Source organism: Toxorhynchites rutilus, chromosome 2 (assembly GCF_029784135.1).
Source record: "Toxorhynchites rutilus septentrionalis strain SRP chromosome 2, ASM2978413v1, whole genome shotgun sequence".
Taxonomy (NCBI): domain Eukaryota; kingdom Metazoa; phylum Arthropoda; class Insecta; order Diptera; family Culicidae; genus Toxorhynchites; species Toxorhynchites rutilus.
The window spans coordinates 139,857,596-139,882,598 of NC_073745.1; the positions used below are offsets into that span (position 1 = coordinate 139,857,596).

The 25,003-nt window shown below is 40.1% G+C and overlaps 2 protein-coding genes across 12 annotated transcripts in view; one reads left to right on the forward strand and one right to left on the reverse strand.

Annotated features, from left to right (window-relative positions):
• The window catches only part of LOC129764953 (elongation of very long chain fatty acids protein 4-like), a 176,354-nt gene that overhangs the window by 115,468 nt on the left and 35,883 nt on the right, over positions 1-25,003 (reverse strand). The window lies entirely within an intron of this gene.
• Positions 1-25,003, forward strand: part of LOC129764948 (glycine receptor subunit alphaZ1) — a 131,095-nt gene that overhangs the window by 26,486 nt on the left and 79,606 nt on the right. For 4 of the 10 annotated variants that reach the window (XM_055764622.1, XM_055764623.1, XM_055764621.1 and 1 more), the window contains exon 2: positions 2,855-3,418. In XM_055764622.1, coding sequence (XP_055620597.1) covers positions 3,192-3,418 — 227 coding nt within the window. In that variant the 5' untranslated portion in view covers positions 2,855-3,191. The remainder of the gene's footprint in view (positions 1-2,854; positions 3,419-25,003) is intronic. The other 6 variants (XM_055764628.1, XM_055764626.1, XM_055764627.1 and 3 more) reach the window with 3 other exon arrangements.

Consider the following 25,003-nt stretch of genomic DNA (forward strand, 5'->3'; position numbering starts at 1 on the left):
CGTTAAGCAACAAATGAAATATAACCGTTCCGTAAAATCAAATCTGAAAAAATACTGTTGATCAATCGAAGCGTGTGAAAAATGGTTAATATCCACACAATCATTTTTACGAACTTTTGTTGCGTTACTAATTTCTTTTCTTGGTGTTGCCGGGCGTTTTGATCACGTTTTTTGATTTTAGTGAACACCCGGACAACTGAACTCGAACTCCAACCGCCATTTTAACAGGAGCTTTCGAGAGCTCAATAGGGATAAGATTTTGATAGATCATCTCGACGATATTCCTATGCAAAAAAATCAGACCGAATGGCCGTAAATTGCCGCTCTGGAATCAGTCGAACCCATAGATCATTCATGAATGAATTATAATTTAATTAGAATCCCAATATCTCTGTAATGTACATCTGATGTCTTAGATCGCAACCTGAAATTAAAGAATAAAAAATGAATTAAAGAAAATGTACTCTAAGGCAGCATATACAGATACATACAGCTCACAAGATTCTTTTTTTTCAATTCGCCTCTATTTCCGAAAGTTAAAGGAGGACTAATTAAATATCAGTACAAACTGGAATAAATATTATACAAGATGTGACACTCATTTATACTGAGTTCCGCTGGACTTGTTCGTCTTTTTCAGTCTAAATCATCTTTTTTAGATTGTCACTGTATTTCAATTATCACCTGTATGTTTTATTATTGTATTTCAAAACAAAAACGTAACACCCCGAGCAAACACTCGCTGAAGCTCGGTCGGACATTGCTAAAGGATCGTATCCTATGTTTCAAACTAACCGGGCAATTAGTAGAACTCAGGTTTGCATGCGAGAAACCGCCGCTTCCGACGGCGGGTCGGCGGTGGACTCGGTTCGCCTCATCTTAGCGGCTTGGGTCGCCTCGATTCCTTATCCTCGTTAAATGGGAACTTCGTCCCCATTACATTGGCCTCAGAATAAATGTCGAAAAACGAAAACGAGAGAATAAATTTATAATATAAATGTGAGGCATTTATACACATGATGTTTTTCCCGTGCCACAAAATTTCTAGCCTACTACACTTTTTTCAAGCGGTTGTTGAAGTTGTTTACAGCAGCGAGTTATTCCGGTCACAAATTTTTCATGCTTTCACCACTTGTGCATCGTCAATCATAGTAACCCATGAGTTTTCAAATAAACTTGACAGCGCTATCAGATGAACTGCGGAAATTATGGCGAAAACTGTAAAGCAATTGGGCTCCATCCCGTTGCGAAGAATGTGGACATCGACAAGTACTTTGAGTCCACCGAACATGCCCGTTCAGGTATCTATAATATCCTTACACTTCTGGGGAAGAATGAGACCATTGAACGAAAGCCTGAAAAGGTGGCTAAATCGTTCCGGGCTTTGGGCCGTGAGGTCGGAGCAACGAGCAAGACACTGATAAAATACGGAGACGAACGTCATGGCAACAACTGGCAAGGAACCAGCTACTTTGCGGCCTCCACCAATTAGATAGTTCCGTCGTGAAGTAAGACTCCCACGCCAAGTTCCCAAAGAAGGTGCTGCTGTGGCTTACCATCAGCGAAAAGGAAATGTCAAAGCTACTTTTCTTCCGTTCGGAACTTGCGGGAAACGGGGAGATTTACAGCACAAAGTGCCTACCAGAAATTGCCTCCTTCATCCAAAAGTACCATCCGGACGAGGATGTGGTGTTTTGGCCAGATCTGATCTCCGTCCAATACACGATGAAGTCGTTGGAGGAGATGAATCGCTTGAAGATAGATGTTGCTCCAAACCTCCTTCAGCTGCTTCCCATCGAGAATTTTTGGTCGAACCTGAAGCGGATGGTTTGCTCCAACATTTTCGTGACGAAAACAGATGAGAAGCTTAGAAAGAAATGAAAAATATACTAACAAGTATGAGGGACGAATGACCATCGGGTTAAAGTCCCTTAAAAGCCAAAACTGAACTGAACTGCTAAAAAGTATGTTTTCGGCAGCGATGGCGAAGTTCGGACCATAGGGCGAACGGCCGCCCGACAGGGCGTCAAAATAGTTTTGTGACATGTCACTAAATTTATGTTTTATGGGAAATTTGTTCCAGATTAATTTTCTTTTGTAGTTTTTTTATCGCCGTCCGAAAATTATCATTTTCTAAATGCAAACGTTAAGATGTTCTTATCACATACCCATTAAATCGAGTGAGCAGAAGAACTGTAATAGGCTTCCCTCTGAGTTCAGAGAGCACATCTTTTTCGCGAATAAAATCAGCGTTTCTTTAAAAACTACATCGGGTGTCGAGTCAGTCTATATTAATATCATACAGACCGAACTACAAAAAATATCTAGTGTGGTACGGAGATTTCTGCGACAAATTGTAGGTTTTTGCACTAATTACTCAAACTGATCATTCTCTTCTTTGGTTATATTTTACTCATTTTTTTTTATATGAACACTATTGTTTCATTTGCATTATGTAACAGATGAATGTTGAAGGGGAAACTTTTTTTTTATTAATTCGTTTATTTTTACAGGCTCAGTTACTTAAGTTTAAAGGAGCCGAATTCTTAAATATAATTTTAAAACTATATATATAAACAATTTTCTTAGATCTATGGTTAGTAAGGTGGAAAACCGATTACTCGCGGTGTACTCGAGTTTAGGAGGGTGACATATTTTTAGGAGAAGGATGGGATATAAGGAAATTGTAACAATGTTGATGAACACTCATTTCTTAAAGGGGAAACTTTAAAAGCTCATCAAAAATATGTTTAAACACACAACATGAGCTCACAGGATTTTTCTAAACAAAAATATTAGATTTTGATTCACGATTTTTGACATGAAAAACATTTCGAATGTGCGCTTTCTTTAGTTGTAAATTTTTATACGACCACCGCAAAACAAGTGCATAAGTCACTGACAAGTGTCCTCGAATAACCTTTTTTCGTTCTGATTGATGAGAGTTAAGTGTCATAAAGATGAAATGAAGAGTGAATCAAGTGTACAACGCTTTATTAAAATTACAACAAATAGTTTATGAAGTGAACCTATTCCGTCGGCATTGGGCCGACGGCAGTAAAGCATCATTCCAAATGAAATAATTGGCAGAAGAAAAACAAAACTATGTGCAACCGAGTACCGCCAGAGTGTCATAACCAAAGTCGCAGCCCCATTGACATCCCCTGTTTACAAAATCACACCATTATGCGATGTTCATACGCGTTAGGGTGACTATCGAAGCCCCAACCGCTGCTGCGACCGAAATTACCGTCCGGACCTATATTTGCACTTCTGGCGCCCGAAGGATCACTCCTCTCCTCATCCGCTGGAGTAGGACGACACTTGTGAGCAGCTCAGCAAGGGGGAGGAGGAGTAGGATGGCCACTGCTACCAAAAATACGTCGGTTATTTTTGGAATCGCCCTGCTGCTGTTGGGGTAAGTTAATTAACATAAGCTTTCTAGATGATTGACCTATGATACTCAGTAAGTATGTTTTCCAAATTGCGGCGGTTTAATCAATCCCGATTGTTGAATTTCGAATTCGATTTCTAGACTATCCAATTTTACGTACGTTCATTTCTCACAGAAACATCTCTATTGTTTTCGAACCAGAAAACATAACTCTATCCTAACTCCATGCTTGACGACCTCGCCCGTGTTTTAAAATATAATTTATTTTAATAGCAGGATAATCACACCTTCTCACGTGAACTCTAACTGGTTGCGAAATGCACTCGAACAGTTCACACGCGCTCTCTTTTTTGTTTCAATGAAGTTTTATCTATTGTAGCGTAAGCTGACTCGATTCTTGGTCTGTTTTACGCCATCGTTACCGATGGAAAGAACACCATCTAACTACATTACTGCCTGCTCAAGAGGGGGTGATCGCTGGAGGAAGTGAGGGGCTCAGGACCTAGTTTGAATAATTTTTCGTCCGACTGAACGGGCCCAACGTCCTTATTGTTGTTCCCTTCATTCGCGATGATGCATGACGTTTTTGCATGCACCGTTGTTCGACTACCGATTAACTGTAAAAGCTCCCACGCTCCCAAAGCTTCTCGAGCTTTAATATTACTGAAAAGTGTATGCTTTTGAAAACTTTAATAACCTTGTTGATGTTCTGCATTGTGTTTTGTTACACCTATTCTATTTTGTATATAAAAATCGCGGGCAAAAATTCAAATAAAATTCAACGTTACGTTGCCATCTTGACTCACTTTTTTTCGTTACGGTTTCTGTGTGTGCCTTTGAAATGTCGCTTTGTAACTTTCATGGTCAAAAACGGCATTTTTTGCAGCCCATTTCGAATTTGTCACTTAAATCCGTTGACTTGTATCCGGTGGTTGGTTTGGTGGTTCCCGTCTGGTTTCCTTTTTCGCGTGCTCTTGTTTTTTGTTTCATTTAGTTCTCTGTCGAGTCGGTTGGTGTCCTCATGCTGGGAAGCGATGCATTCTGATGTTAATGCTATGAATAATGACGTGTGGTTCTTGGAACTTAGCGGAAAGAATATTAGTTTTTTCGTAGTGCAATTATTCAAGAATTAATCAAACTTTTTTTTTGTCAACTCCGGAAACGTGAATTTGCTGCTACATTTTGACGGAAGATTATTGCCTGTGTTATATTCCAATAAACATAGGAAGAAATCTGAATAAATCTGAATAAATAAGTATGGAATAGAAAATTTACATTTAAACCATGGGTCGTATTAATTCTCGTCAAATCACTCTTATGTATCAGATGTGCAAATTACCACCCGCCGTTTTTCATTAAATAAAAAATAATTTTAGTCAACAAGGTTTAGACTCCCGGAAAAAATGAAAACGTTTGATGAAGCAGAATTGGAGCCACTTTTTCATTAGGTTTCAATTCAAATGCAACAGGGACTAAAAGAATCATTGGGCGTAGTTCTACAAGCCATTTCGTATCGTTTGCGCGTTTTGGGAACGATCCAAAAGTGCGAGAACTGGATTCCAAAAAAAAAAAAGTAAAGCCGAGATACGACGAACGACATTTGTTCGCGTGCAAGCAGCTGCTCCAGCGCCTAAAACAGAAGGGTCTGCTCAAGTAGTTAAAACTTGATATTTCATTGAGTCCCCTTCGATTGTTTATGTTTTGAGTGTTCTAACGTTTAAAAACAACTGGCTTGACACTGAAGCACTTGCGCACTCTTGGTGAAGTCGAGAAAAATGGAGAACGCATTTATTTCCAAACCGATTCATTTGTGCATCCGAAAATTGGTCATTTGAAATGTCGAGAATGGCAAATCGCACCGGACAGTTCTGTTTATGTTTGCATAGGAGTCGTAATCACCAACACCATTAGTGTTGGGAAAATGCAATTTTGTTGGTTATTTACCTACTAGCGTAATCATGCAAATTTATTTACATTTCCGATAGTAGTCAAAACGTCTCCGTCGGTAGTTTCAGTTGTTATCGGATAAAATCAAAAAGGTTTGGAAGAAATTTAGTGAAATGTCTGGAAAAGGTGCTCTGGATTTGTTGAGAGTCTATGATAGTACTTTTTTCCTGAATACTCTGGGATATGATAAGAACAGCAGGTTCGTGTGTTTCAATCAATTGAATTTGTAAAGGCAATCTGCAATGTTAGTAATTTTAGCAACATGATTCACTGATATCACGATCAATCGTATAAAGATGATGGAGTACCTTAACCAATGCACAATGGTCCAGGAGATGCATTTAAGTGGAAATTAGCATTTAGAGCTTGACATTTATTCTCTAGACAAAAACTGTCTTAGACAAAGTTGTTACTCATGATAGAGCGCTTGTTTTTATGTTGTCAATAATAGGGTGACCAAAATTGTCGATGTAATAAAAAAATCTAACTTTCTTATCTTTATAGATAGAGGTAAACATAGTTCGACAATGTTGTAGCTCCAATTATTTGAGACATCTTTGCAGAACAAAGTTTTTCTCTATCTCTTAAATTAACCGATAAAGCGCCTTTTTTCTAAGCTACGTTAGGGTCACTATGAAAAATCTGTTTTTTGCTCTAACTTTTATATTTCAAATTTTACATGCAAACTGTCTTCGAAAGACTTTTAGAGCTTACTTATACAAACATTTTTCGATGCAGAACTTGTCAATATCTCAACTTTACTCGAAGTTATTGATATTTCTTCCCAAAAAACATGCTCTTTTCATTTGTTTGTCACTCTTTCTGGCGCCTTCCATCTGAGTTGCATTAGGGTAACTATGAAAAAAAACGGGTATTTTACTTTAACTTTTATATTTAAAATTCTACATCAAAATGGTCTTCGTACGACTTAGAGCTCATCAATACCAATATTTTGCGATGCAGAACATGTCAATATCTTAATCCTGCTCAAAGTTATTAATGGGTTTTCATCCAAAAACTAATGATTTCAATTTTAATTTACTCAAACACAAAAAATAACATAGTTTTGAAAATCACTTATTATATAGAGTGAAATCTGTTCTTTCAAATTCCGTCAACAAACATTTTTTATGTTTGCCCCAGAAAGAATGACAAGCAAATGAAAAGAGCGTGTTTTTTGGGAAGAAATATCAATAACTTTGAGTAAAGTTGAGATATTTACAAGTTCTGCATCGAAAAATGTTTGTATTAGTGAGCTATAAAAGTCTTTTGAAGACAGTTTGCATGTAAAATTTTAAATACAAAAGTTAGAGCAAAAACAGTTTTCTTCATGGCGACCCTAATGTAACTTAGCAAAAAGGCGCTATATCGGTTACTTCAACTGATAGAGAAAAACTTTGTTCTACAAAGATGTCTCAAAAAATAAGAGCTACACCATTGTCGAACTATGTTTATCTCTATCTATAAAGATAAGAAAGTAATATGTTTTATTTCATCGACAATTTTGGTTACCCGGTTTTTGACAACATAAAAACGAGCGCTCTATCATGAGTAACAACTTTGTCTAAGACAATTTTTGTCTAGAGAATAACTGTCAACCTCTAAATGCTAATTTCCACTTAAATGCATCTCCTGGACCATTGTGCAATGGTATGAGTAAATGCTGAATATGTAGAATAATTCGATGTCGAATCCGAGGAGTTATAATGCTAAGAAATACTTTTTACTACAGATCTGATGGTCTCATTATCTACTTGAGGATTCACACGCAGAAATTTAGGTAGTTATAACATTAAAAAAATTATAGGAGGTTGTGTTCAAGACACGAACGCATTGTTGACGTAATAAAAATACGCTGTAGTTTTATTTAAGTCGCTTGTTTATGCTTGCTGATATTATTTTATAATGCTACGAAAATTTGGAAATAACCATTTTACCAGTTTGGTCGCCCTATAATTTTTTTTATTGTAGAATCATTTGACGATAATTGTTTGATGATTCATTCTTGTGCTCGCAGAACAATACATGCTCGAGATAAGCGCAGCTGTCATCCTTAGTGGAAAAAGAACGACATTTAATTTCTTGGTGACTAAATAAGCAAAATAAACTCTATCTGCACGCGAACCCAAATAAATTAATGACTCATTATAAATTATTAAATAACTTGGTATTCCCCAAATATTTTTTTGGTGCACAATCTTAACACCTGCTTCACCATAGCGTCAGTTCAATGCATTGATGCAATATCAAAGGTACCAACGAAGCCTTTATGATGACAGAAAACAAACAATGTTAACCGCTTGGAAAAAGGCTAAATATTTGCCTCAGCTGAGATTCATTACTAATACCCTAGCGTAAATAATTCCCTCCCGCTATCTCCTCTCCTTGTTTATGTTTATCATTACATATGGGGTTTTAGCGTAGCGAAGATGCACGTACGTACGCACACAAATATCCATATATCGATGGCTTGAAGCAACTAAATATACACTCACTTATCTCTGTTTTGCGTTCTTCTCAACAGAAACCCTTTCTATTATTATTGCCAGTCTTGATTAGCTTAGTTGTCATCCTTTGTGGAGAGAGTTTTTCTACCGTCATGCGAAACCAATATTCCAGAACATTTATTTTCTTGGTGAGCTGATGATAGCCTAGCTTGATGATTTCCCACACAATTGTGTAGCTCAAAACATTAATGCAATGGCGTCAGTTTGATGCAATGCAATTCACGGAGACTTTACATCTTACGATTTCCCCTTCGTTGCTCGTCGGTAAGTTGCTCGTTATTGACAGCTCTGTTCGGGAAAGCACACAAATGGACAGAACAAATGCATGAGCAAATGGGAATGCTTCCAATTTTCATCAATTTAACCCATATACAGACTATGGGATTGTAATGTATAGCATAGCAAACAAATCTTAGGAAATGTTCGATTCGTTTGGTATGTAAATCGTCAGAATCCGTTCACGGCAAAATAGTTATTAACGTTAACTTTATTTCATAAAAACGTGACCTGTTTTCTGATATGGTATCCTTAATGAAAGACGTAGTTCTACGTCAAAACACAATCGCTTCTCTTTGTTCATCGCAGTGTAGTGTACATAAAATAGTAATTATATGAGCAGTGTTTCAATGGTTTCTTATATCCATCTTGTTTCCTAATAGATAAGTCATACGTAATAAGACACTATCGTGACAGGCATGTTTGGACTCTACAAAGAATGCGATTCAAATGTAGATTTATCTTATAGCACATAATACTGATAATTGTTGATTTTCGAACGATGTATGAAAGCTGTATGGAACTACGTCTGCGAACAAACAGTGATTTTTCGGAAACGTTTCTTTCAAAATTGCTCAAATATTTTCGAAAAAAAAATGTTTGTTTGCATGTTGAGCAAACGTATTACATTGCGTAGAATGCGAAACGGCGAAAAGTCGATTTTGTTCATTTTGTCGCTTACGTCTCCTGTACAAACATGGGCGGTGTTGTCAAGAAGTACGAGATCAGCAAGGCAGTGGCCGAAAATATAATAATAAAAAGCTGAAGACCTTCGGATCGGTGATGAATCGCCCAGGCTTGGAAAGAAAACCGAAAGCAGACAAGATCATCCGGGAAGTGAAAAAAGATCCAAGGAGAGCTTCAGCTTTCGGTTACGCATCAGGCTGTCTGTCGTTGCATCCAAGCACATGGATTCAACAGCAGGATGGCTTTGAAACGACATTTCATTAGCGAGGCGAATAAGACCGAAGGGCTTAAATTCGGTGATGTGATGTGATGTGGATAGACGAATCCAAACTCGAGCTTTTCAATCGGAAGAGGTGGGTTCGTGTGTGGCGCAAGTCGGGTGAAGAGCTGCAGGAGCGTCACGTCCAAGGAATGGTCAAGCACGGAGGAGGCAACGTGATGGTGTGGGGGAGCTTCACATGAGGTGAGGTGGGTAACTTGATGAACAGTCGTACTGCAACATCCTGCGTGAAAATTTCAAAGTCTCCCTAATCAAGACGGGCCTTAAAGAGTAAAGGGTGTGTCACATCAAATTGCATCACGGAAAAAACGCTGTAGAAATTCGCCCAGTAGACCGATCCTTTTGAAAATTTGAGACAGTAAAATAAAAACTATTAAACAGCTTTTGGCATTTTCTTTTTATTCATACTTCGAGCCCAAGCCCGTATGCTAGCACCTTCCTCTTTACCCCGTCCATAAGGTTCTGTACAACGTCAGGTTGTAGTTTTTTTTTGAACAGAAATCCATTTTCTCTTGAAGTCCGCATCCAATTTGACAACTTTTGGGTTCTTCCGGAGGGCCTGCTTCATAATCGCCCAATATTTCTCTATTGGGCGAAGCTCCGGCGCGTTGGGCGGGTTCATTTCCTTTGGCACGAAGGTGACCCCGTTGACTTCGTACCACTCCAACACGTCCTTTGAATAGTGGAACGAAGCGAGATCCGGCCAGAAGATGGTCGGGCCCTCGTGCTGCTTCAATAGTGGTAGTAAGCGCTTCTGTAGGCACTCCTTAAGGTAAACCTGCCCGTTTACCGTGCCGGTCATCACGAAGGGGGCGCTCCGCTTTCCGCAAGAGCAGATCGCTTGCCACACCATGTACTTTTTGGCAAACTTGGATAGTTTCTGCTTGCGAATCTCCTCCGGAACGCTGAATTTGTTCTTTGCGGAGAAGAACAACAGGTCCGGCAGCTGACGAAAGTCCGCTTTGACGTAGGTTTCGTCGTCCATTACCAGGCAATGCGGCTTCGTCAGCATTTCGGTGTACAGCTTCCGGGCTCGCGTCTTTCCCACCATGTTTTGCCTTTCGTCGCGGTTAGGAGCCTTCTGAACCTTATATGTACGCAGGCCCTCCCGCTGCTTGGTCCGCTGGACGAATGAACTTAATAAATTCAGCTTATTGGCGACATCCCGGACCGAACTTCTCGGATCACGTCTAAACTGCTTAACTACGCGCTTGTGATCTTTTTCACTGACGGAGCATCCATTTTTGCCGTTCTTCACCTTCCGGTCGATGGTTAGGTTCTCGAAGTATCGTTTTAGTACTCTGCTGACCGTGAATTGGACGATTCCCAACATCTTACCGATGTCCTGATGTGACAACTCCGGATTTTCGAAATGAGTGCACAGGATTAATTCACGACGCTCTTTTTCGTTCGACGACATTTTTCCAAATTTACGAAAAATTGACAGTGAAGCATGGCCAACGTGATCTATACACTCTTATCTAATTATAAGCGAAAGCTGAAGATATAATTCCTAAAAATTAAATTTCTACATCGTTTTTTCCGTGATGCAATTTGATGTGACACACCCTTTAGGGTAACACGGGATGATTTGGTCATATGGGGTGATTTGGACCACCCCTTTACCTAAAAAATTACAGCTCAACTTGGATTTTCTATAGTGTCATTTCCTTCTATTGTTGAACCATATGTACCTAAAGTAAAAAAACTTTGGTAAACTTCACAAGTAGAGGGAAACGGTAGCATAAATACATCAAGTACTTTGAGCGTCAAAAAATGTGAGTTTTCCGATCGTGGTTTTAAGGTTTTTCCCGCTGATTAAACAAACTTTTCGTGTATTGTGCAGTAAAGTTCTATTCGCCTATAGAAGAGGAACAATTTGATGTAGCGAAACTGTAAGTTTGATAACAATAAATTAAATTAATTGCAATTTAATTTTTGCGTGTTGTGTGGGGTGACATGGACACGTTTCTGTGGGGTGAATTGGCCCTACAGGTTTGAGACTTTCCTTTGGTCTAATTGATTCCAGATGCCGCTGAATTACAAGAAGAGGATGGACAGACAACGTTGGAAGAAGGAGAAGCTTCAAAGAGCAACGCAAGCCACGGATTTTCTTTGACCAAGCATCAAAAGTGTTTGAAAATGCTCGACCAACAGTGAAAAGATTAATGCAGAATTCGAGATGGCGTCAATCCAAATTTTCTGGTCTGGAATCTGGCCAAGATACCTGGTATCGATCCCAAAACACTGTTACTGATTGTAACATTATCCCAAAATACTTTACATAAACATAAGTATGTTTTTTTCGATGAAACACACACTGGACCAAATCACCACGCATCAAATTTTAATGTCCAAAAATCATCTCTTTTATTTCATGATATATTTGGTAGATTGAAGCTTTATATAATGATAATTATTTATTGAGAGAAAACAAGTGTAGCTCAGTATATAATGTGACATTTTTTATTTAGACCGTATTGGTTTGGAAATATTAGGCGATTTGCTTAGGTGGTCCAAATTCCCCCCTTTTCCCCTGTAGAAATTCGCCCAGTAGACCGATCCTTTTGAAAATTTTAGACAGTAAAATAAAAACTATTAAACAACTTTTGGCATTTTCTTTTTATTCATACTTCGAGCCCAAGCCCGTATGCTAGCACCTTCCTCTTTACCCCGTCCATAAGGTTCTGTACAACGTCAGGTTGTATTTTTTTTTGAACAGAAATCCATTTTCTCTTGAAGTCCGCCGCCGATTTGACAACTTTTGGGTTCTTCCGGAGGGCCTGCTTCATAATCGCCCAATATTTCTCTATTGGGCGAAGCTCCGGCGCGTTGGGCGGGTTCATTTCCTTTGGCACGAAGGTGACCCCGTTGGCTTCGTACCACTCCAACACGTCCTTTGAATAGTGGCACGAAGCGAGATCCGGCCAGAAGATGGTCTGGCCCTCGTGCTGCTTCAATAGTGGTAGTAAGCGCTTCTGTAGGCACTCCTTAAAGTAAACCTGCCCGTTTACCGTGCCGGTCATCACGAAGGGGGCGCTCCGCTTTCCGCAAGAGCAGATGGACACCATGTACTTTTTGGCAAACTTGGATAGTTTCTGCTTGCGAATCTCCTCCTGTTCCGTCTGCTGGGAACTGTGGGTGGACTGTATAGGGTGAATTGATCCACTCATGGAGACAACCGGGTGCGTGGAAGGAACCCTTGTGTTCCTCACGCTTTATTCTTCTGGATGGGAGCCCCTTGTGGCTCCGCTCCATGCTCTGAAAAGAGCATGTAAACTCTTTTGGATTGGCTTTAGGAAAACCTTTCATGGGATGCGGGTTAGAGTAGCGCAGAGTGAAAACATGGTGGATTTGCAATCTATACTAGATTCATTCTCTCTTTATTCACTAACACTTATATACATTGTATGCTGATGCGCCACCTTCTGCTGGTAGAATTTTCTTACGATGCCGCTGCCGCTGCTGGTGCAACCTTCAAATGCTATTACTTTTGCTGGTGTTCTTGTTGATATTGCTGCTACTGCTCTTGGCGCACTTTTGCGACGAAGTGTTGGCTGTGTACACTTTTGCACTGCATTCGCTGCTTGTAGTTGTTGCTTGCGACACGGTTGATAATAGACTGTCCTCCGCGCGGTCGGGTGGCTGCTTTTATGCTCGTCTGTTGCGCCACGAAAAGAAAAGGTGGGTGGGACTTACGATCTGATATGTTTTCTTCTTCAGTGCGCTTCTCGGACTGAACACCTCCGGAACGCTGAATTTGTCCTCTGCGGAGAAGAACAACAGGCCCGGCAGCTGACGAAAGTCCGCTTTGACGTAGGTTTCGTCGTCCATTACCAGGCAATGCGGCTTCGTCAGCATTTCGGTGTACAGCTTCCGGGCTCGCGTCTTCCCTCGTCGCGGTTAGGAGCCTTCTGAACCTTGTATGTACGCAGGCCCTCCCGCTGCTTGGTCCGCTGGACGAATGAACTTGACAAATTCAGCTTATTGGCCACATACCGGAGCGAACTTCTCGGATCACGTCTAAACTGCTTAACTACGCGCTTGTGATCTTTTTCACTGACGGAGCATCCATTTTTGCCGTTCTTCACCTTCCGGTCGATGGTTAGGTTCTCGAAGTATCGTTTTAGTACTCTGCTGACCGTGGATTGGACGATTCCCAGCATCTTACCGATGTCCCGATGTGACAACTCCGGATTCTCGAAATGAGTGCACAGGATTAATTCACGACGCTCTTTTTCGTTCGACGACATTTTTCCAAATTTACGAAAAATTGACAGTGGAGCATGGCCAACGTGATCTACACACTCTTATCTGATTATAAGCGAAAGCTGAAGATATAATTCCTAAAAATTAAATTTCTACAGCGTTTTTTCCTTGATGCAATTTGATGTGACACACCCTTTAAAAACAATTATTTTGAAGCCCTGGAGCGCGCGTGGGAAGTACTCGACCCGCAATACCTAAAAATTTTGTGGAGAACATGCCGAAGCACTTACAGGACGTCTTGAAGGCTAAAAGAGGTCATTTCAATTATTGAATTGTTCTTGTTTGTCTTCACTATCACTGAAATTATGCACCCGCGCGCGAGTTTCATGCCTAAATTGATGATACAGTATTCACTCACCAAAGAGAAACCATGCGCTTTTCCCTTTCACCGGAATATATGAAGAGCCAGAGTGCGCTAGTTGGAAGAAACCTTGGTGCGAGTGAGTCACAATCTCTTACACTCTTTTCACTCTTGGGAGTTCGAGTGTGCGAAAATCTGTTTCCAGCACTGAAGTGCGCTGATCCGCACTCTGCTACGCTGAGGAGTACACTGAAGAGTAAACTGAAGAGTGCATTCTCATTCGACATATAATCCACAAAAAGTTTTACCACGGTAAAAGCTCATCAGAGTGTACTCTCCAATGAATTTCTCCACTACAATGTAGATAGTTTGTGCCCTCTCTTTCCCCACTCTAGCGCGACCGAGTGTTGAGTGAAAAAACTGGTCTCCTACCATCTTGCGCTCCACATGTCTAAGAACTCTGGTGTTCAGAGTTGCCAACTTTCCTAATATTTCAGGATTTTCCAGACTTTTTGGCACGTTCCCTGATATCCTGACAAACACTTAATTTTGCCTGATTCAGAAATGATCCTGATGTATCCCGATTTTCGCAATTTTTACTTTGTCAGAATTTTAATTTTTTTTGTCCTAATAAATATACTTGGAAATGAAAACTGTCATAACAGCTCTCCGGTTCGCACTTGTGTAATGCTTACATTTAATAAAATTCTTCTCATACAAAGCTGTACCCAACTTTTTTCTCGTACATTTTGCCAGTTGTAAATTGAATGAATCAGCTTTTCCAAAGTAAACATAAAAATAAAAACCTCTCCATCCGAGAGTCGCTCTATGAGCGATACGAAAATGTCGTTTTGAAGCAAATCGTGATGGGTAATGGAAATGGATCATTTACAACAAAGAAATTTGAGGTAAGCGAAATAAACCACCATCAACACGTTAATGACCGTATGTTTTTGGGCAAACTTATACGCTTCAATTGTTCGGATTCCACGAATGAAATCGTTTCCTTCGGTGTGGAGGAGACGAAGGCGAGCCATCGGTAGGCCTTGTTAGATTCTTTACAGACCAAGGATTTAACCATCAAGTGTAGAAAACACGAGTTATTTCGTGATCCATCCGTAATAGACGGAACGCGAAACACGAGAAAATTCGTGAGCGGTCCGCAATGTGTTAACTAACCTCTAGGCCGGTCTTCATCCGGAGAAAGTCATACTCCGTGTCTGGTGGGATTGGGAAGGAATTCTGTATTATTAACTTCTACAAAGCAACCACTCGATAAGTTTCCCCAAATATTGCTGGTCAAATTAAAAACAGCGATTCAGGACAAACTTCTAAAATTAGTCAATGTGATAGGTGTCTTGTTCCATCTGAGCAACGCCAAACTTCATGTCGACACGACAAATTATTTAAGAGGCTGGCTGATAGGTCGTGCAGTTAAGCTAACCAGATATTGCCCCTTCAGACCACAGGTTTAGATTTTTGCAAAATTCTAAACTCTATGGCCCGCATAAAAATACCCTGAACAGTTTTTGACGAGAAGGCTAACATGTTTAATAGAATTTTTGAATCGAGTAGAATAGAATAGAATTTTTAAGTCGCGTGAAAGAGGGAGATGGATTGTGGAACAAAACGATGATCTTGTTTCCCCAAAAATCGGCACAAACTTTCCGCACAACCCAATATGTGCGATTCTGATTTCTTCCAGATTTTTATTTTCATTCTTCCTGATTTTTGAAGAAAACAGTTGGCAACCCTGGTGTTGGTTATAGACCAAAGAAGAGCGCTCTCGTTGAGGATGACGGAGTTGGTGGATGAATCTTCGAAGTTTCTCTTCGCTACACAGAGGAAATAATATTCCACTATTTCGCAACTACCAGTATTGTGCATGGTATCTATGTAGACAGCTTACCAGGCATCCGGAAAGGTCATTCTACGAAGTTACTGATTGAGAGAGTAATCAGAGCCGTTAATTCTGCATCCCTTCTTGAAGACCAGGTCGTAGATAGTTTCTACAATATGTAGGTCGAAATTGTACGCAGGAATATGAGCAAAACAATCGTGTTTTGGTAGGGGTGGCACTTCGCTGAACACGCACTCGGAAAACGAAGCACATTGAAGCTTACACCAAAATTGGTCAGCATTGATTCTTGCACGTTCTACGACTTCGGCAAAGCAATCTTCGACGAGATGAACAATTTACTCTTGACCGTAATTGGAAAGAAGAACGGGCCAATCGCGACGTTTACGTCGCGGCACTAACGGTATCGTGCATCGTAATGTACGCAATCGATCAATTCGTACCTAAACGAACTAATGGCAAACCTACTAAACCTGCCTGATCGAACGCGGAGCTTAAGCATTTTCATGTAAAAAGTTGTGGGGTTTTTACGAATTCCCTTGTCTGGCTTTTCCCCATCACATTTCATATTTCATTAAGACAATAATATAAATGAATGAATAAATAAAATAAATAAATAAATAAAATAAATAAATAAATAAATAAATAAAATAAATAAATTTGAAGAAGCGGAAAAGGGCCAAACTTTATGAAGACTCTACGGAAGCGCGTTATTCCAAGGCCAATTTGGACTGCAGACGTCTAATTGATCAATTGCATCAAGCGCACCAAACACAACTTCAAGCCGTCTGAAATCCAATCCTAAGAGGTTTGGGCAACACGTGGATGGTCAAAGGAAGGAAACTGGGTTCCCCTCAAGCATGACCAATGGTGAAGTGGAAGCTGTAACTATCCCGGATACAGCAGACTTATCAGAACGTACGCAGTTTCATTTCACCACGTTCCTTCCTCGACCTTCTCAAGCGGACCGTTTTCCATTACGAAAGACATGGTTATCCCTGTTGGGAGCGAACAGAAAAAATCAGTGGTTCCGGTCCTTGATCCTGAAACGTTGCATATCTGTGCCTCTAGCCAACGTTTCCAATTTCTCCCTGGTATCGGGCGACTTCCCATCCTACTGGAGGGAATCCTATATTTTTTCGATTCACAAAAATGGTTGCAAAAGGATTGTATCTCACTATCGTGGAATAGCCGCTTTAGGTGCCACCTCGAAGTTTCTCGAGCTAATTATTCTCGAAAAATAGATTCAGAACTTCGTCCACTGCATTTCGGAGGATCAGCATGGTTTCATGCCCAGGCGTTCGACGATTGCCAATTTGGTACAGTTCACTTCGTCCATCATCCGTGAAGTTGAACAAGGCCATCAAGTAGATGCTATGCATACAGATCTCCCAGCCGCATTTGACAAAATGAATTACGATATCGCTCTCGATAAATACGACATTTGACTGATCGAAGTATATCTGTCAAAATTGGGCACAAACTCGAAACGGGAATCAACTGTCAATGATCTTGGATTCCTTATTGAGTCCATTGAGATTTACATTCAAGGATCATGTCGCCTATGTGTCAAAAGCTTCATCCAGGCTCGGGTTTATACTGCGCTTCGCTAAAGGTTTCAGAGATACATATTGCCTGAAGGCTTAGTGCTGTTCTTTGGTATGACCTATAAATCTATAAATAGATAAAAAGGCCTTTGAATGCGAGTATTTGTTTTTTTTCTCTTCATAATGTTCCAGAATCCCGACGAATCCCGAGGTCTTGCCTGAGTCCTGGCTATGCAGTTGCCGTAGGTTTTTGATAGCACTATTTCATACTGCAGTTCAGCGTCTTAAAGGTAGCTCGGATTGCTTATAGACTTCGAATTGGAGAAGCGGTAACGAGCTTTCCTAAGAAAGTTGCGCAAGCTCCGGTGTTCAGGAGATCATCACGACATGCTGGAGACTAAACTGAATGAACGTTGTTAAACACTGCGTAGATCTTGTCATGGAATGCTGAAAGTAGTTGTTTCACTGATTCGGTTTGCAGTAGAGTCAATAGTCTCCAGAACCATTTTCAACTGCGCGGAATTGCATATGTTAAAATGGTAGGAAGGATTATCGTCCATCTCATCATGCGCATTTAGATCATCGCTTTCATCGTAGATTACCAGAGCAAAATGTATGTGGGTTATGGGAAAGCGGATAGCCTCAAAGCTGAATTTAGCTTTAGCTGCGATTAGCACTCCTTCTTCACAAGAGTTATAACACGCTTCGCGATAGTATTTTTTTTTTATTATACAGCCACTCCATGTAAAACCGATATAGTGGTTCTCAGATTTTCGTGGGAAGTGAAAATTTTGTTCTCTGTCGCAAACCATTAGACCCGTATTTTTTAATTTTTTTGTTAGGGTGACCATTTCCATTCGAGGGTAGTCCAAAAAAATAAAAAATTTCCACTTTTTGAATAATTGACCCCTATTTTTTATTTTTTTTGTTAGGGTGACTAATTTCCATTTGAGGGTAGTCCAAAAAAATCAAATTTTTCCACTTTTTTGAAAAATTGACTTTTTTCATAAATTCATAACTTTTGAACTACTGAGCCGATTTGAATGATCGACATATCAAATTAAAGCCAATTAGCTGATCTTTTTTTTTTTGGAAAAATATTACAGTTGCAGAAAATTTGAATTTTGTTCTCGTTATTATTGATTGTATTTGTTTTTTATAGCTTTCATGGTCTCGGGACCAAAGGCGCTTTATTTTTTTACATTTTTTCTGGAATGCTGAGGATTTTTCACATAATATATCTCGAAACCAGGGAGGCTTTTTTTTCGTTTTTGAGTTATGATTTTTCAAAGATAACCGATGGTCAGGATAAAAAATTTTCCACATTTTTCCACTACAAAAAAACATAACTTTTGATCTACTAGACCGATTCAGATGATCGATATATCAATTTAAAGCCAATAAGCTAGTCTTGTTTGAAAAAATATTACACTCTGAATAGAAATGGATTTTGTTTTCATAATTATTGATTATATTTGTTTTCTATAGCTTACATCGTTTCGGGACCAAGGGCGCCATATTTTATTATATTTTTCCCTGAAAGCTGAGGTTTTTTCACATAATACATCCGAATACATACCAGAGAGGTGTTATTTTTTGTTTTTAAGTAATGATTTTTCAAAATTAACGTGTTTTCAGTTTTCGTTCAATATTTCTATGCAACTAGACTGGATGTATGTGACTGTAATTCAATTAATTGGCAAGTTTGTTAGGCTAGCTAGTAGACTTTAATTTGATATATCGATCATCTGAATCGGACCAGTAGTTCAAAAGTAATGATTTTTTTTTAAAGTCATTTTTGGGAAAAAGGGAAAAATGATTTTTTGAACCATCGGGTAACTTTGAAAAATCATAACTCAAAAACGAAAAAAAAGCCTCCCTGATTTCGAGATATGTTATGTGAAAAATCCTTAGCTTTCCATAAAAATACAAAAAAAATATAGCGCTCTTGGTCCCGAGACCATGAAAACTATAAAAAATAAATACAATCAATTATAACAAACCCAAAACCTGGAATTTTCGCAGGCGTAGTTAGATTGACTAGCTTATAAGCTTCAATTTGATATATCGACCGTCTAAATCGGTTCAGTAGTTCACAAGTTATGAATTTTTGAAAAAAAGTCATTTTTTGAAAAAAGTGGAAAAATTTGATTTATCGTACCACCCTAAAATGGAAATGGTCACCCACAAAAAAAATAAAAAATACGGGTTTAATGGTTTGCGACAAAGAACAAAATTTCCACTTCCCACGGAAATCTGTGGTGGTATATATAGTGGTTGACATGGAATGGCTGTATATATAGAATATTTAGTCGGTCGAGATCACAGCACTATCTATGTCTATTTGAAGCCAAGTTTCAATGAAGACCATGCAATCGCAAACGCAGCTAGATAGCAGCCTTTCGGCAGTTGGTCGAAACTTTCGCCATTTCTGTCGAAAACATACTCTTTCTTAGCTTTATTTATAAGTTCCTCCTTCGTTCTCGCCACGAAATTGTTAAAGTAGCCCCTCCGCTCCAACAACAACCAACGGAGATTCTCGATGGGACGCAGCTGGGGTACGTTTGGAGGGTTGGCGGACTATAGAACAACATCTAGCGGTTCATCTACTCCTGCGACTTCTTCGCGTAATGGCCGGAGGCCAGGTCCGGCCAAAACACCACAGCCTCGTCCGGATGATATATTTGGATTCCAACAGGCACTTTGTGTTGTAAATCACCTCGTTCACCGCAAGTCCCGAACGGAAGAAGAACAGTTTTGACATCCCCTTTTCGCTGATGGTTGGCCACAGAAGCACCTTCTTTGGGAACTTGGTGTGGGAAATGTACTACGTTTCCACATGATGATGTCTATCTTCGCTAGGTTTTTTTCCACTGTCCCACCCCTTGCTCCGACCTCCCGGCCCAAAGCCTGGAACAATGTAACCTCCTTTCCCTTCGTCTTCTGCTTTAGCTTCAGCTACAGTTTACGATTCACCAGAGCCCAATTGGAGAAGTTTCGGCACTTCATATGATCAAGTGGTTTTAGTTCTTGAGTCAATTTGATCTTATAATGATGTAGCCCAAGATCATTCCGCAAAATACGCCAAAATGAGGTTTGGGAGAAACCCAATTCTTGAGAACGCCGTGCAATTGACTGATTTGGGTCATTTCGGACGGATTCACTTGCGGCTGCGATATTTCCGTTGTTTCGAGCGGGGCGGCTTTTCGTTGGCACGGAAACATCCATCAGCGAAAATGTGGGCTCAAATTTGGTCACTAAGCTGTGCACAGTCCGCCGGCTAAGACGACAATTACGGCCGAAAGTTGAAGTAAGCGCTCTTAAAGTTGCAACCACCGACTGCAAATATCGGCAATAATTTTTAATAATTATTAAGCGTTGCTCATTCGTATACTTCATCATGATGAAAATGTTGATTTTGACTAACGTGACTAACGACATTGACAGAGCATAAAAATGTGTTGAGGGTTCGTTCACACGAAGATAGAAAACTGTCAAGTTATGGATGACCTATTATAACTTTCATATTCGCTTGTATTATCGAACAGTTACTTGAAATGACTTTATTTTGTCGATAACTATAACAAGACTACGTCAATATCCAGAGGAAACGTGAATGAACCCAAGATATTGCAAACGCTCACAAAGCAGTTCGATCTGCATATGGGTTCAATATTTATCCTTGAAGCAAGTCAATCGTATGAGACAGAGGATGGGGGGAGGCTTCGGGAGATTCACCCTCATACATAATCCAACTGGATTTGGGACAGGGATACGCCGTAGACGCAACTCGGACCAACACCCGTTCATAAACCAACATAAACCAACACGAGGAAAAGGAGTGAGTGGATTTTCCCGGCAGCAATCATCATAAACTGTACATCAAGCAAAGGCCGAGTGATTATGTTAATTACACTGACAATAAAGCCGCAAACGAAAAAAGAAAGCAATTGAAGAGGAGAAAACGGCCACCGAATGACCGACTCGGGTGGACGGGTTGTGACCAGGCATAGTAGTGCTTGCGGAGTTTGGGTGGCCAAAAATCAATAACCAAGGAATAACCACGGATGAGGAGAAATAGCGGGAACTATGTAATGAGTCATTTTGCGCCATATCATTGTCCAGTGTTTACAATTACTGCCGGAGACGGCATCGAGCGTTTTTAATTTGGCTTCGTGATTAATCAGCTTTTGGCAGCCAAAGTTGAGGGGCTGCTTCCGCACTGAAACGGTTTATTGTGGTTGAAAAATCCGCAGTTCGTGGGTTTCATATTTGAATAATGAATAAAGTTGACTGGTTACGGAGGATGACCGATACTCGAACGTAATTGAGGAAGAATTACCATCAGATTCGGGGTGTTTTCCGGAAGATACGAACGACTTATTCGCTATATTGATATTTTTGGTATACAGGGTACTAATGCAAACGCTTCCATTATAGCTTGTCATTGCGATTAATTAACGAGAAAAAACAACATCTCCCATCAAAATCGAGCAATGTCGGTCAAGCGTCTTCGGTGTGGGGGCATTCCACCAACCCACAATCGTCGAGTTATTCCTGGCTCATGCATTCAGCTAGTTTCTAGCCATGTTTGCTTCAAATAATTACATGTGCATATCGATGAAGAAAAAGCAGCTTGTTTATGTAATCCTACCCCAACGCCACCGTCGGGCTAGACCTGCCAGTAATTAATTATTCATGAGATATTTGCGCTTTTCCACGGCACAATCTTTGCATGCGAGGTTCCTCAAGCAAGAACTTATCAATCCACGAACGGGAAAGTCACAGGAGAAAGGTGCTCAAGCGGAAATGAGTGCGTGAAACCAAAGGTGCCAATGGCGTTCGCCGCTACACATGGCAAAGGATCAAACGCAGCCCAAACAGCTAAAATATGAGACAGAGTGGGGGGCCAACACTGCAGTACGGTGGCCCCAAAAAGGAACCCATTAAGCAGTGCTCGCTTCCGGTATAATGGTCGGAAGGAGGAAAAAACACAGTTGTGGTGCCACCAAGAAATGCATATTCAAGGAGTGGTAGCAGAACCTGGCGAATTGTCGTCCTTGAAGCATCTGGCCATCTAGACAAACATATATTGGAGAAACGCCAATTGCTTTTCTTTCTATTTGGTTTAGTTGCGTTTAGAAGGAGACGTTTCTCGCTGTGGGCGCCGTTGCCAATAATTTCATTCATGAAATATTCTCCACAACATCCGTCTGTTTTCATTGTTTCCGGTTGAATGACTGGAACTGCGTGCCTTTCGTTGGACATTGTTTGTGTGTGATGTTATATAACCATGAAATGCGATTTTTAATCGCCATCGATTGAAATTACTCATGGAGCCGCATGATACTTTTCAATCATTGGGACTCACTTCCCACACGTCATGCACAAAGCAGAGTTCAATGGATACGAGCTACGATGTATTTGTAGGTTATTGTTCTGCGATCCGTTGTTTTACTCTTATCACTACAGTGTTATCTGCAACGGCAATGGCCCTTCCGTGGTCACTGCCGGTTCTGACATGGTTGATGTATGATAAAAATCTTCCCTACTGCAATTTCATCAGTGGGTGGTGTTATGACTCCCTCGCTGCTAGCACAATGACACACACTCGCGTCATTTCCCCGAGGTTCGATTCTCCATTAAGTCGAATGATGGTAATCACTGAATAGTCTACCTTTCATTCATTACGTGTAACGTTGCGATGATCAGAGAATGTATAAATATTATATATTACAAAAGTAAAGGCAAAGTAAGGGCATCGCACATCAAACTATGAAGGTTACAAAGAACAGCGATGTTTACAATTCTATTTGAAAGAAAAGGATTTGGATCGGTTTTCTTGAATTGCATGTTTTGGTTTCGTGATTGCACTTTTTTTCTCACTATGGAAACGTATGATGAACACAAAAATGATTACAATATATACAGGGACTCGCACGAAATTTGCTACACGTCTTCAAACATTTAGTTGAACAACTGAAAAGTGTTTCTCTTTTAAATATGAGTTGAGTACTTCTTGTTTACATATCACTTCTCAATTTTTTTAATACGTTAGTTTCAATTAAAGCTCAGATCATTTAGAAATAAGTCACATTCGAATGCGTGTAATTTAAACATCTAAACCTTGAAAAATCATAACTCGTTAACGAACAAATCCGCGGGGTTGTATCCGAGAAACGACCGCTTAGGACATAGGACTACGTAATTTTGTTTTTTGAAATTTGTTGGTTTATCATTTCGGATATCATTTGCGAATACATCGAAAGTTCATAAATAACTCTTAAGTTAAATGTTCCGGGGACCAGGGTTATCATATCTACAGAATAATCTGTATTTATACAGACTTTTCAGACTTTTTGAAAACAAGAATCCGTAGATACAGATTACAGATTTTTTTGGTTTTCATACAGATTTACAGAATTTTCAAAATAACGATCAAATATTAATTATGGTTTGTTTTCAATAATATTTTTCCTAAATCACCAATTTTAATCATATAGAATTGGAATCAGTCTGAATGAGAGTCAATTTGGCATTCGTATGTAGCATGTAGTACTGCTTTCTCATGTTCTATCTAAGTCGAAAAGATACAAAAGTCTGCGTCATCGGCTAGATTTACAATGAATAAATAACACTGTTTATCTTTTTCCTACTAAAGCAGAATACTAAAGTGAATACGAATTTGTACGTGGATACCATCAATATCGTCAAATTCATAATAACTGTGCCAATCAATGATATTAAAACTAAGATTATGCTTCAAGACTTAATTTATAAATTTAACCCTTTTCGGCCGTATTAAACTTCGTCATGTGTGTCGTACTGGCCGCATTTTTTAACACTATAAAGCAGTGACGTATAACTTTGTGACAGGTCGGATTAGGATTACACAGGATTATATATTAGGCTGTCAAAAAAGTCCTGCGGTATTTCCGCGAGGTGTCGTTGTAAGCGCGTAGTTCTAGTTGTATTCATTGTATCGAGTCATACTATAGCTTGTTGGAAAGGTATTTTTGCGCGCTATAATATAGTCCTTGACAGTTTTGTTTGGTTAAGTCGTTCGTGAGTTATAGTGTCGCAAATATGGAGCAAAATAAAGAGAAAATCCGACATATTTTACAGTACTGCTATGACAAAGGCAAAAATGCATCAAGCTGCCAATAAAATTTGTGCAGTTTATGGACCCGATACAGTTTCCATTTCCACCGCACAACGATGGTTTCCACGTTTTCGTTCTGGTGTAGAGGTCGTCGAAGATGCGCCACGCTCCGGAAGGCCTGTCGTCGAAAATTGCGACAAAATCGCTGAATTAGCCGAGAAAGACCGGCATAGTAGCAGCCGTAGCATCGGCCAAGAGCTGGGGATAAGTCATCAAACCGTTATTAGCCATTTGAAGAAGCTTGGATTCACAAAGAAGCTCGATGTATGGGTGCCACACACGTTGACGCAAAAAAACATCTTTGACCGTATCGACGCATGTGAATCGCTGCTGAATCGCAACAAAATCGACCCGTTTCTGAAGCGGATGGTGACTGGCGATGAAAAGTGGGTCACTTACGACAACGTGAAGCGCAAACGGTCGTGGTCGAAGCCCGCTGAAGCGGCTCAGACGGTGGCCAAGCCCTCATTAACGGCCAGGAAGGTTCTGCTGTGTGTTTGGTGGGGTTGTCAAGGAATAATCTATTATGAGCTGCTTCCCTATGGCCAAACGCTCAATTCGGACCTGTACTGCCAACAACTGGACCGCTTGAAGGTAGCACTCATGAAGAAGAGGCCATCTTTGATAAACAGAGGCCGCATTGTCTTCCATCAGGACAACGCCAGGCCACACACTTCTTTGGTGACGCGCCAGAAGCTCCGGGAGCTCGGATGGGAGGTTCTTTTGCATCCGCCGTATAGTCCGGACCTTGCACCAAGTGACTACCACTAGGTAG